Source organism: Siphateles boraxobius, unplaced genomic scaffold (genome assembly GCF_051911475.1).
Source record: "Siphateles boraxobius isolate OS27281-9 unplaced genomic scaffold, OSU_SipBor_1 65, whole genome shotgun sequence".
In the NCBI taxonomy this organism is placed as follows: Eukaryota; Metazoa; Chordata; class Actinopteri; order Cypriniformes; family Leuciscidae; genus Siphateles; species Siphateles boraxobius.
This window is the reverse complement of record NW_027509192.1, coordinates 18227501-18241491: the sequence shown is the minus strand read 5'-3', so window position 1 is coordinate 18241491 and position 13991 is coordinate 18227501. Positions and strand designations below refer to the sequence as shown.

At 38.1% G+C, this 13991-nt stretch overlaps 1 protein-coding gene across 12 annotated transcripts in view; it reads left to right on the top strand.

Moving 5' to 3' along the window:
- The window catches only part of brsk2a (BR serine/threonine kinase 2a), a 237867-nt gene that overhangs the window by 179795 nt on the left and 44081 nt on the right, over positions 1–13991 (top strand). For all 12 annotated transcript variants that reach the window (XM_077211329.1, XM_077211324.1, XM_077211328.1 and 9 more), the window contains exons 6-8: positions 3854–3887; positions 3975–4043; positions 8175–8321. In XM_077211329.1, coding sequence (XP_077067444.1) covers positions 3854–3887; positions 3975–4043; positions 8175–8321 — 250 coding nt within the window. The remainder of the gene's footprint in view (positions 1–3853; positions 3888–3974; positions 4044–8174; positions 8322–13991) is intronic.

Here is a 13991-nt window from a genome sequence, read left to right as displayed (position 1 = left end):
GTTATGAGGCATCTAATATCTGCTGTCGTTGGTTGAGGAGTTTTGCAGGAACGAGAGGGGAAATGAGCTCTAGCAAACAGCTTGGAGTGGATAAATGATCCGGCACACGTACTGCAGGGATCCTCCATAAACTCATCCCTTAATGGCTCTATTTTTAGCTCTAATTTGCCTTCCTCATCAACATAAACAATGAAAGCATTTTACGGCCTTAAAACATCAGATTGGTTTTGATCTCTCAGATGTAACGCACCTGCTTTAGGTGGTTATGCCATCAGAATCACAATGCTCATCAAGCCGGCCGGTCTAGGCTAATGTGTTGAGGCCGATACGTTTGGAGTGAAACTGAAGTCTGTTTTGATGTGTGCTGAACAGCTTCAGCAATGTTTTATGTAAAAAAAAGATGAATGGCACATGTAGAAAAATTAAGCCAAAATATCCCAGAAACGGTCGTTGGCGATTACGTCAGGTGTACACAGTATCAAGGCCCCGCCCACACTCCCGGTCCCGCAGACTCACTCGCAATCACAGCTGTCGATCATGACGTTACACGCGAAAAAACATTGGGTTAAAAACAACCCATTTTGGGTTGTTTTCAACCCAAGGGCATGTGTAAATATGGGACAGAACACATGTTGGGTTAATTTTACCCAGCAAACTGGGTTGTTTATTTAACCCAGCATAATGGGTTGATTCATTTTTACTATAGTACTAGCTTTTTTATTATTATTTTACTTCATACATGAATTAATGTTTACGAATTAACTTAAATCCTTTAAAATTAAAAAAAAAATACTCGACACAACCACTGATAATTCCTTTTTTTTTAAAAAACATATTTTACAGTATTGTATATTTTATATAGTTTTGTATACATATTGCATGCTTTTAAGCTAGAAGTAATTCAAGTGTAATGGACCAGTTGTCCCGTTTCCACTGAAACGGCACTGGATCTCGTGCCGGAGCTTGTGTCATGTTTTGCGGGGGAACTTCTAACTTCAGACTGCAGCCCTGCGTTTCACTCGTAGCCGAAATATGACTGACTCAATAACCTGTCCATAAACATTCAGTGTACAGTTCTGAGAACATATTTTAGCTTTTTAAGCATTTATATTCTGTATCTTTTTTTGAATGAAATCATAAAATTTTATGCAGCTTGCACACTGATGCAACCTTTGCTTATGTGACTCAGATGACTCACTTAGGTGCCTCTGTATGTTGCTTTGCATACAATTAAACGATATACAGAAAAATAACGAATTTATAGATACAAATAATGTACACAAACCTGTATTATACCGAAGACATACACCATTTTGACGGAGCTGCACTGCTCTCTCCTTAACAGGGCGCAAAAAGCCCACGATAAATAACTCAACCCCTGGGTTGTTACGTCTGGTCCAGGATCTGGGTAACACAAAAACTACCCAAAAACTGGGTTGTTACGTCTGACCTAGGAGCTGGGTAACACAAAAACTACCCAAACACTGGGTTGTTACGCCTGACACAGGATCTGGGTTACACTAAAACTACACAAACATTGGGTTGTTACGCCTGACACAGGATCTGGGTTACACCAAAACTACCCAAACATTGGGTTGTTACGCCTGACACAGGATCTTGGTTACACCAAAACTACCCAAACATTGGGTTGTTACATCTGACCCAGGATCTGGGTTACACAAAAACTACCCAAACAATGGGTTCTTACGTCTGACCCATGATCTGGGTTACACAAAAAAATACCCAAACACTGGATTGTTACGTCTGGCCCAAAAATCTCAACCTGGGATTTGACCAGAAAAAATAACCCAGTTGGAATATGTAATAAAACTGGAGCGTTTGAGCAACCGAACACACATCTCAAACCCATATTGCTCTGTGACAATGGTCGCTTTGAGCAGGTGGTGTTTATAGCGTAAGGGGCGGAGCTTTAGATTCTAGAGAGCATTTGATTGGACGGTAGATGTGATGAGAAATTGAAGTCTGTGGTGATGTCATAAAAATCTGTTATCCATTTTAGCAGAAGTGAGAGACTGTAAGTTTTGAATGCTTAAATCTCCTAAATGTGAATTTTGTCATTTGTTTTGCACACACACCAGCTTATTAATAACCTTAAGGCTAATATATTCATACTAAAAGGTAAAAAACGTACATTTTGATTTCAGGGAGCCTTTAAACCCGAACGGCAGCTTTATAGTCTACGTTTGTAGTGTTTCTGTATGCAGCTGGAGTTCTTCAAGTCGAGCACGTTCAGATGAGAAGAAAAAGCTCTCACTAACTGGATTCACATTTGCATAGATGCGCGCTTGTAAAGGTATTTGAGGGATGATGGGAGATGTTTGCAGCTTATTGAGAAACTCTCCCAATAATATGATTAACTCTGAACGTGCCTGTTTATCTCTGAGAAAGAGTATCATGTGTAGATGCACAACACTGCTGTAGAATAGGATTTGTCAGGAAAGATTAATGGAGACAGGATGTCAGCTGGCGTAACAGGAAGTGCTGTCAACATTTTGTGACCCTAATTACTCCGGGAAGATGTTGTCTTCTTCTTTAGTGTGTCTTTGTGTCCCTCCATCCACATCTTGATATTAATCATTCTAAGCAAACAGTGTCAGACGTCACGGATCAGTACCACTAAAACTCATTCGCTTTTGCTTCTGGGTGTTACAGCTTTTCTAGTCATCTGCGCTGTCTTCCATGATTTTATATTTTTTGTTAGACAGAAATAATATAGTGACAGAAATTATTTTGGAGAGAGTAAGATCAGGAGATGTTGCAGAAGAGTTTTTGAGAGAAGTCTCTTCTGCTTGACTTTATTTGAAAAAAAAATACAGTGAAAAAGTAACATTGTGAAATATTAAAACAATTTTAAATCATTATATTCTACTTTAATGTTATTTAAAATGTAATTTATTCCCACTATGGTTAAGCTGGATTTTCAGACTTCATTGTCACATGATCCTTCAGAAATCATTGTACAGTATTTCTGTGCTCTGAAAATTTTAGTTTTTTTTAGTCAATCAGTTCAAAAAGATCAAATATTCATTGAAAGCCCCATGCGGCATATTTCATGTTTTAGTTCAAATATATGTTGGCTATTTTTGTACTGTCTATTGTCATTGTGGTGCATATTAATACATGAATATACGAGCTGCACGAATCTGAATAGATTGAGAATATATATATATATATATATATATATATATATATATATATATATATATATATATATATATATATATATATATATATATATATCTTATATTCATGTATTAATATGCACCACTGTGACAATAGACAGTACAAAAATGGCCAACATATATTTGAACTAAAACATGATAATTGTCACAATATGTATATATATATTAAATAGAGATTCTCTCACAATTCTGAATAGACTAGATTCTGACAAAATGTTAATTTAATATTTTATTTTAATTTATGTAATTATTTTTTTTCAATGATTCAATGACTCAAAGACTTCTCTTGTTTCATGAATCAGTGTTTTTGAACAAATCTCTTAAATGAATCAATGACAAATAGATTTTAAACTATCACTAATCACTTATTAATGTAATTAATACAATAAATTTTACAATACTGTATATATATATATATATATATATATATATAATTATTTTATATAATTCTAATTATTCTGTGTTCATTTAGTGTGAAAAATATTTTTATAATAAAATATAATAAAATCATTATTTAAAAAATATGTATATATATTTGTTGGTATTTGTAAGATATAAAATATAAAAAATTAAATAAATAAGATAAAAATGCTGAGAGATTATTGTACACAGTTATTACTGCCAGTAACTCAGTTGATGTGTTTTCACAGATCTCCTCATTATGCGTGTCCTGAAGTGATCCGGGTGAGTATTACTTTTACTTTGTGGAAGAAAAAAGAGAATTATGAATGGAAGAGTTGATCTGTAATGCGAGTTATTGCTGTGTTATAGGGAGAGAAGTATGACGGAAGGAAAGCAGACGTGTGGAGCTGTGGGGTCATTCTCTTCGCTCTGTTAGTGGTGAGTCACTCGAGACTTTACCTCACACAAATATAACATTTCTGTCAACAATTACTCAAATTCATGTTGTTCTAAACCCATATTCATTAATTTCTTCTGAGAAACATGAAATATGTTTGCAGTCAGTGTATGGAACGAAGATTAAAGACTCATTTTTGCAAGAGCCAGATATTTCCCCTTCAGTTCAAGTCAAATTATGTAGAAAGTCACAAACATTCAAACACATTTTATTATGTTTCTGATTTGAAAAGAGTGATGAATATTGAAGATAAAGTCATGTTTTCAGAATGTCATCATCGAGCCTTTTTCATCAGAAATGGTATTTTGTGAAAAGGAACATGAGGTCTCGGGGTGTCTCTGTGCCCCGGTGTCTCTGTGTGTCTGTGTGTCTGTGTCTCTGTGTGTCTGTGTCTCGTTGTGTCGGTGTGTCGGTGTGTCTGTGTCTCTGTGTGTCAGTGTCTCTGTGTGTCTGTGTCTCGTTGTGTCTGTGTCTCTGTGTGTCTGTGTCTCGGTGTGTCTGTGTCTCTGTGTGTCTGTGTCTCGTTGTGTCTGTGTCTCTGTGTGTCGGTGTCTCGGTGTGTCTGTGTCTCTGTGTGTCAGTGTCTCTGTGTGTCTGTGTCTCGTTGTGTCTGTGTCTCTGTGTGTCGGTGTGTCTGTGTCTCGGTGTGTCGGTGTCTCGGTGTGTCGTGTCTCGGTGTGTCTGTGTCTCTGTGTGTCGGTGTCTCTGTGTCTCGGGTGTGTCGGTGTCTCAGTGTGTCTGTGTCTCTGTGTGTCGGTGTCTCTGTGTGTCGGTGTCTCTGTGTCTCAGTGTCTCTGTGTGTCTGTATCTCGTTGTGTCGGTGTCTCTGTGTGTCGGTGTCTGTGTGTCGGTGTCTCTGTGTGTCTGTATCTCGTTGTGTCTGTGTCTCTGTGTCGGTGTCTCTGTGTGTCTGTGTCTCGTTGTGTCTGTGTCTCTGTGTGTCGGTGTGTCTGTGTCTCGGTGTGTCGGTGTCTCTGTGTGTCTGTATCTCGTTGTGTCGGTGTCTCTGTGTGTCGGTGTCTGTGTGTCGGTGTCTCTGTGTGTCTGTATCTCGTTGTGTCTGTGTCTCTGTGTCGGTGTCTCTGTGTGTCTGTATCTCGTTGACACACCGAGACACCGACACACAGAGACACCGACACAGAGACACAGACACAACGAGATACAGACACACAGAGAGACAGACACACCGAGACACTGAGACACCGACACACAGACACACAGAGACACAAACACACAGACACACAGAGACACCGACACACAGACACACAGAGACACAGACACACCGAGACACAGAGACACAGACACACAGAGACACCGACACACAGAGACACCGACACACACAGACACCGACACACAGAGACACAGACACACAGAGACACCGACACACAGAGACACCGACACACAGAGACACCGACACACAGAGACACCGACACACAGAGACACAGACACACAGAGACACCGACACACAGAGACACCGACACACACAGACACCGACACACAGAGACACAGACACACAGAGACACCGACACACAGAGACACCGACACACAGAGACACCGACACACAGAGACACCGACACACAGAGACACAGAGACACAGAGACACCGACACACAGAGACATCGACACACACCGACACACACAGACACCGACACACCGAGACACAGAGACACCGACACACACAGACACAAAAAGACACAGACACACCTAGACACCGACACACAGACACAGACACACAGAGACACAGAGACACCGACACACAGAGACACCGACACACACCGACACCGACACACACAGACACAGAGACAGAGACAACGACACAGACACAACGATACAGACACACAGAGACACCGACACACAGAGACACAGACACACCGAGACACTGAGACACCGACACATAGACACACAGACACACACCGACACACACAGACACCGACACACCGAGACACAAAGACACCGACACGCAGAGACACCGAGACACAGAGACACAGAGACACCGACAAGCAGAGACACCGACACAACGAGATACAGACACACAGAGACACCGACACACAGAGACACAGACACACCGAGACACTGAGACACCGACACACCGACACACAGACACACCGACACACCGAGACACACCGAGACACCGACACACAGAGACACCGACACAGACACAACGAGATACAGACACACAGAGACACCGACACAACGAGATACAGACACACAGAGACACCGACACACAGAGACACAGACACAACGAGACACTGAGACACCGACACACAGACACACCGAGACACAGAGACACCGACACACCGAGACACCGACACACTGAGACACCGACACACAGACACACACCGACACACACAGACACCGACACACCGAGACACAAAGACACCGACACACAGAGACACCGACACAGAGACACAGAGACACCGACAAGCAGAGACACCGACACAACGAGATACAGACACACAGAGACACCGACACACAGAGACACAGACACACCGACACACAGACACACAGAGACACCGACACACAGAGACACCGACACAGACACAATGAGATACAGACACAATGAGATACAGACACACCGAGACACTGACACACAGAGACACAGACACACCGACACACCGAGACACAGACACACCGAGACACAGACACACCGAGACACAGACACACCGAGACACAGACACACCGACACACAGACACACCGAGACACAGACACACCGAGACACAGACACACCGAGACACAGACACACCGAGACACCGACACACCGACACACCGACACACAGAGACACAGACACACCGAGACACAGACACACAGAGACACCTACACACCGAGACACAGAGACACAGACACACAGAGACACAGACACACAGAGACACCGAGACACAGACACACAGAGACACAGACACACCGACACACCGAGACACCGACACACGTCACCTTGACTCTTCACTCTGTCTCATCTTTTTGATTTTGTCTTGTTGCATTTCATTTTGTCCCCTTTTGTTTGGTCTCGTGCCATATTGTTTCCTCTTCTCTTCTCTTCTCTTCTCTTCTCTTCTCTTCTCTTCTCATCTCTTCTCTACTAATCTCCTCTTCTCTTCTCATCTCTTCTCATCTTTACTCATCTCCTCTCTTCTCCTCTCTTCTCTTCTCTTCTCTGCTCATCTCTTCTCCTCTTCTCTTTTCGTTTCTTTTATCTCACCATGTTGCATTTAATTTGGTCTTGTCTCCTCTCTTTGCTTTTTTTCTCAGGATCACTGCTCTCATCTCATTGTCTCATTTTGTGTCACCATGCCTTGTCTTGTTGGCAATTCTCATCTTATATTATATTGAGATTTTTATCTTTCGTCTCTGCTCTTTTTTAATTTGGTCTCACCCCATCAAAACCCGTTTTGTTTTGTCTACTCTAATGGCATCTCATTTAGTCTTATCTCATGTTTTCTTGTTTCTTCATTCACTTTAAGCCGTCTTGTCTCACTATGTCTCACCTCCTCATCAATCTTTAATTTTGTCTCAACTCATTTCACCTCCTTTATTTTGCATTTTGTCAGTCTTCATAACTCATTGCATCTTGTTTTGTCTCGTCTCACATTTCTTTTCTTTTCTTTTCTTTTCTTCTTTTACTTTGTTCTTCTGAAGTTCACTCATTCATCCCTTTATGAAATATATATATATATATATATATATATATATATATATATATATATATATATATATATATATATTGACCTGATGTAGAAAGGCAGACGGTACAAAAACCAAAAATGAAATTGACTGCTGGCAGACAAACTCTGCTGAATACACAAAATCCTCTCAGATCCATAGTGATTGGAGTGCATTTATACTCTCATCCTGTCTCTTTAGTTTTTTGTTATTCCCCTGTTTTGTTTTTTCATCAGAAATGAAACTTCTTCATCCTCATCTATAGCATGTCAGCAGTACACACATAAAAAAGTTGCAAAGCAAGATTTAATAAATGAAAACGTAGCATTTATGGGTCAATCCTCTAAGCACTTTTCTTCTAATTTGTTCTATTTTACATCAATCCTTATTTACTCTGTATTTCCCCTCAGACTGAAGCATTGTTTTTCTTTTGTTGTCTGTGTCTTTCTTTCAGGGCGCTCTGCCGTTCGACGATGATAATTTACGAAACTTGTTAGAAAAAGTGAAGCTGGGTGTGTTTCACATGCCCCATTTTATCCCACCGGATTGCCAGAACCTTCTGCGAGGAATGATCGAGGTCGAAGCCGGGAAACGGTTACCGGTAAGTTCTGCCAAACTACTGAGTTTGAACTGATGGGATCATGTCAGATGTTTTTATGCTTTTAGTTACATAACATCAGGTCCATATATATAAACTAAATTTGAATTTAATTTTAATCATGGTACTAACTAGTAATGTTAGGGTGTGTTCACACTTGTAGTTTACATATTTAGTCCTGGTCCGCTTAGCTTTCACATTGGCATTTTTAACACTGAACCTGAAGATATACCGACCCTAAAGGCATGAGGATACGTTCACTATGTGACTTTTAAAATCAGAACAAATTAAAAAATTCTAGGCACTTGCCGACTTAATAAAAGGTTACATGAAAAACTGGGCATCATACACTAAGGCTGTGTGTCCGATCTTCTGAAATGCCTCACTCGCTTCGGTGGCGCAGCGTTTTTCCAGTTGAGACGCTACATGTGCTATGAAACAGAATAACCACAGAACTGATACTAGTATCTGTTTTCGCAAATAGTTTGTTTGGTGATACAATGTAGCGTACTGCCTCTGGCACCAGTATTGGATGAAGAGATGTGCTTCTTGTAGTCATTTCTTATCGTTGTACAAGCAGAATGTGGCGGTTGGTCGGTGTGGTATTTGTCCCGCCCCTCCTCCACTGTGATTGGAAGGCTGGGTAAAATGTGACAGTGATGAGCGCTGCGCTTTACCCAAAGTTAAACATTCTTCAACTGTTGGCGACCGGTAGATAATATTCAGTGTGAAATAGATGCTAAGCGCCTTGTGTTTTAAAAACTCAGCGCTCCCATTGGAAACAATTAGAGAAATACGCTAGCCTCAGGAAAAAAACGCTTTTTGGTGGACACACGGCCTAAACGACATACACTTTCAGAAAAAGAAAAAACGAGTCAATTGCATTTGGATGCGTTAGTTAATTTGTTACGCGAGCTATGTAATGTTGTAATGTTATTGTATTTCTATTGTATTTTATTGCATCACTGGTAGATCAAGGACCGCTCCGGTTTCAGAAGCGTCATACACTACTATATGTGTTCTGAAATCGGCTCAAAATGTCAAACATGTTTTGATGTCCTCTGACTGGATGAAAACATAGTCTGAAGCTAAAAAATCCTATTCTGTGCCCATTATACACTAAAAAAAACTGCACACTTTCGACAATTATTGTCGACTCAGCCAGACTGTAAATTGGAGCAAAAGTCGTAGTTTATTCCAGCCTTATGTTGGACAACATGGTGCAGATAATATTGCTTTGGTTGCAAATGTCCTCTGTGTTTTTCATGTATAATAAATACGCTCAGCTAGCAGTCAGAGAAAGATGGGATTTTAGGACCGAATGAACAAGATTTTACTTGTGTAGGAGTTTCCTGACTCTCTTGTCTTATATTTGGTGGGGAACCTTAACCCTGTGACTCGTCTATAAAGAGAAAGTGTGGTTTAAAGTTTGATGAGCAGATAGTAAAGCTAGTTGGACGGTTCAAAGGAAGAGCGTTTATCAGCGGTGAGGTTGTGTGTTTGGAGATACCTCAGCTTGTCCAGACACATCCGCTATCACTGTGACCTTTCTCACTTCACAGAGGAAGCATATTCCAACCAAGAAAAAACTGCTTTTGCCTTGAATAAATGAATAAAAAGTCAAGGTCCCTCTGGAACTGCTATCTGTCAGTTTGTCGGACGGTTGTGTTAAACACTTTGACAGGAGAAAGACGGGACAGAATATTTACTGAGATGCTATAGAGCTCCATTGAATCCAAATCATGAGCATGTCTAGGGGCAAACGGTCTTTTTTCTTGGTGCAAAGGGTCAAGGGAATTCTTCGTCTTATGTTGGATGAATCTCTTGAAACCTGTAAGGAACATATCTGGCTTGTTTTTTGCCCCATAATCAAAAAAATAATTTGTTTAATTAATAATAAAAAAAAGAACAAATATGTTTAGCATAAATAAAACATAAAAAAAACATTTTGTTTTATGATTTTTTTTGATTGATTGCGAAAATATGTGAGAAAATTCATTTAAAAAACTCATTATTATAACATTAATAAAAAATATGTTATTAATTAATTTATTACAGATGTAAAACTTTTGAACGGTAGTGTATATATATATATATATATATATATATATATATATATATATATATATATATATATATATATATATTTATTTATTTATTTATACTACACACACACTACTGTTCAAAAGTTTTAGATTTGTAATATTTTTTTTATGTTTTTAAAAGAAGTCACTTCTGCTCACCAAGGCTGCAACTTTAATCAAAAATACAGTTAAACAGTAATATTGTGAAATATTATTACAATTTAAAATAACTGTTTTATATTTAAATATATATGTTAATATGTAATTATTCCTGTGATCAAAGCTGTATTCTCAGCATCATCACTCCAGTCTTCAGTGTCACACGATCCTTCAGAAATCATTCTGATATGATGATTTGCTGCTTAAGAAACATTTCTGATTATTATCAATGATGAATAGAAAGAAAAAGAACAGCATTTATCTGAAATAGAAAGCTTTTGTAACAATATACACTGCCATTCAAACGTTTGGGGCAGTAAGAATTTATTTTTTTATTGGAAAGAAATTTAAAAAAATCTATAATTATGTTCAGCAAGGTTGCATTAAATTGTGTTTCTATTTAGTATTTGTACTGTTTAATTTAGTTTGTTTATGCTATTCATGCTGATTGAGTTATTCTATTTTATTTTTTACTGTAATAAAGTAAAAAATAAAAGGTATTGCATCATAATAATGAAAATCTGAGGGGGGAAATGTGATTAATTATGAAAATAATCGTATAATGCAAATTAATTTTCATTATGCAAAATCGAATTCTTTTCTTTTTCTTTTGATTTTGGCCTGAAATGTCACAGTAACGTTGAGGACCTTTAGTCTTCACGGTTCATAAGAAGTCAGTTCTCTTCACCTCCGTCACGCTAACATCACACTTCTTTACACACACAGTCATAGCATTCACACACTCAGCAGGAAGAGCGTTTCAAGACAAAGCTTGACTTAAACTGGAAGTGGAACTGACATTTCTGTAATAATATGCCTTATAATTTCTCCTAGACTACAAATGAAGACTTGCTGAGGTCTCCTGGTTCTCAGACCTCAGATCTTAACAATTGTATGTTAAGAATTGCCTCATTTGTTTCTTTTTTTCTTTCTCCTTTTTCGGAGTAATGTCTGAGGAAAAGAAAGAAAAACTCATGACGTAATGGCCTAGTGATCTCGCTGTACTCTTGCAGAACATTGTCTTATGATCACATCCCACGTCTCGTTACCTTGTTCTTGTTACCTTTTACGAGCGTGGCATTTTAATGAGTCCGAATGGCTCTCAAGGACACGAGAAACACGTCTCTGATGGAGTTTGATAGTGCACTGAATTGTGAAACACCTTCACATGCATCTCAGAAAGCCATTTAACAATACATGTTCACAATGAACAATGCAATGATTCACTTTCCCAATGTAAATCCCAAAATTCCTGTAAATACCAGAAAGTGTCTACTCTCTACTATAAAACTCTAAAATCAATAGGCAATTGGATTTTGAAGCCCAGAAAAGGCATCCATCCATCATAGAAAATAATCCACACGGCTCCAGGGGGTTAATAAAGGCCTTCTGAAGCGAAGCGATGGGTTTTTGTAAGAAAAATATCCATATTTAAAACTTTATTAGCAATAATAACTAGCTTCCAGCAGTTGAGTAACTCCTGACCCGATGCATGACGCAATGATGAACGCAGAATCGCAGAGGATAGAGCAAAGCAAAACACCAGTCACAAAGTCTAAAATTAGGAAATTTTAGAGAGAAATGTCAGAGGATTTGGTAACACTTTATATTACGACACGCAAACAACTGTGTAAGTAAACCGAAATTACGGTGTATGTTTCTGTAATTATAGTGTACTTCCATGTAGGTTTAAGGGAACAATATGTTAAGTTTTGGGTAATAAAGGGGTAACAAGCATATATACAACCTGCAAAGAACTTCGTAAGTAAACCAAAATTATGGTGTACGTTCCTGTAATTATAGTGTCCCTCCGTGTAGGTATAAGGGAACAATTATGTTAAGTTTTGGGTAATAAAGGGGTACAACCAGATATACAAGCAAATCATTTATAATGTAATTATTTTAAAACTAACAGGTAGGCTACCTATTCTGTTAATATATTCCAGGCAAAAATTGTACGTCTGTTGTATAAAAGTTTGTATCACATTTCTGGCAAAATATGTTCTTGTGCAATGTAGTTACAGGGTAATTTTGACATCTGCGGGTTGTAAATTAAACGTATATATATATATATATATATACGTATATATATATATATATATATATATATATATATATATATATATATATATATATATATATATACGTATATATAAGCTATATATATATAGCTGTATGTAAGCACAGTATGATAAATATTGAATTTATTGGCTTTTCTTACTAAACTACTTAACGTTAAGCCAAAAAAATTAGTTTCTGCTATGATTTTAGTTTAGAACGTACCATGTAGTACTTAGTACTTACCTTATCACATTGTATTGCAATGACACTTAAATGTCAGGGCAAATATACTGTGTAATTAAAACGTTTTTTTTTTCTTTTTTTTTCTTAATAAGAGTACCTTTCTCTGTAATTACTGTGCAAATAGTGTTGTTTCGTATTGTTACATAGTAAGTAAATTAAGGCTGTAAATTAAAGTGGCGCTTGTTACCCCCTTGTTCTGTGTAGTTACAGGGTAAGTGCAGTAAATATAATAAAGGATCCCATTTAATTTCTGACTTTTATTTTACAAAACAAATTCAAAACACTTTTTCATCTTAATAAAACATTGTCTTTTCTACAGTATACTCAAACAACAAAGAACAAAGTAACACATTATACCCCCCCCCCCCCCCCCCCCCCCTTTTATTTGCCTCTCTTGCTTTTTGTGGCGTAAGTCGACTTGCGCAGAATGGGTACGTTCATCTGCGAGTAGCTAGTTACTATAGCTAATACATTTTTAAATATGTATATTTTTCTTACACAAACGCATCGCTTTGCTTCAGAAGGCTTTATTAACCCCCTGGAGACGTACTTGTATGATGGATGGATGCATTTTTTTCGGCTTAAAATCTCACCCTCCATTCACTCCCATTATAAAGCTTGGAAGACACAGGATATGTTTAAATATATCTCAGATTGTGTTCGTCTGAAAGAAGAAAGTCATATACACTATATAGATGGCTTGAGGGTGAGTAAATTATGGGATCATTTTCAGTTTTTTGGTTGAACTATCCCTTTAAGTTCAAAGCGAAATTTGCACATGAATGTTTTCACACAGATTAGTTTGCCTAAACGCTACTAAGTGAGTCCCCATATTAAACACACTTGGCCATTAACGTTTTTAAATAGTGTATGTGCATTTTCTTAGTTAATAATATTTCTTAAATGAAAATATTTTTCGTTGGAGGGTGTTGCATGCAAGCAAATGCATGTGTCTGAGTGTGTAACATTAGCATATGTAAAATACATATCATAGAAACAGATGATTGAGAAATGTTATGACCCCCTCAAGCATAGATATGCAAATAATAATTGGATATCGCGGCAGCTCTCATCTCTACACACAGTAATTTGTCATCACATGGTGATGCATCTTTTTTCATATTAA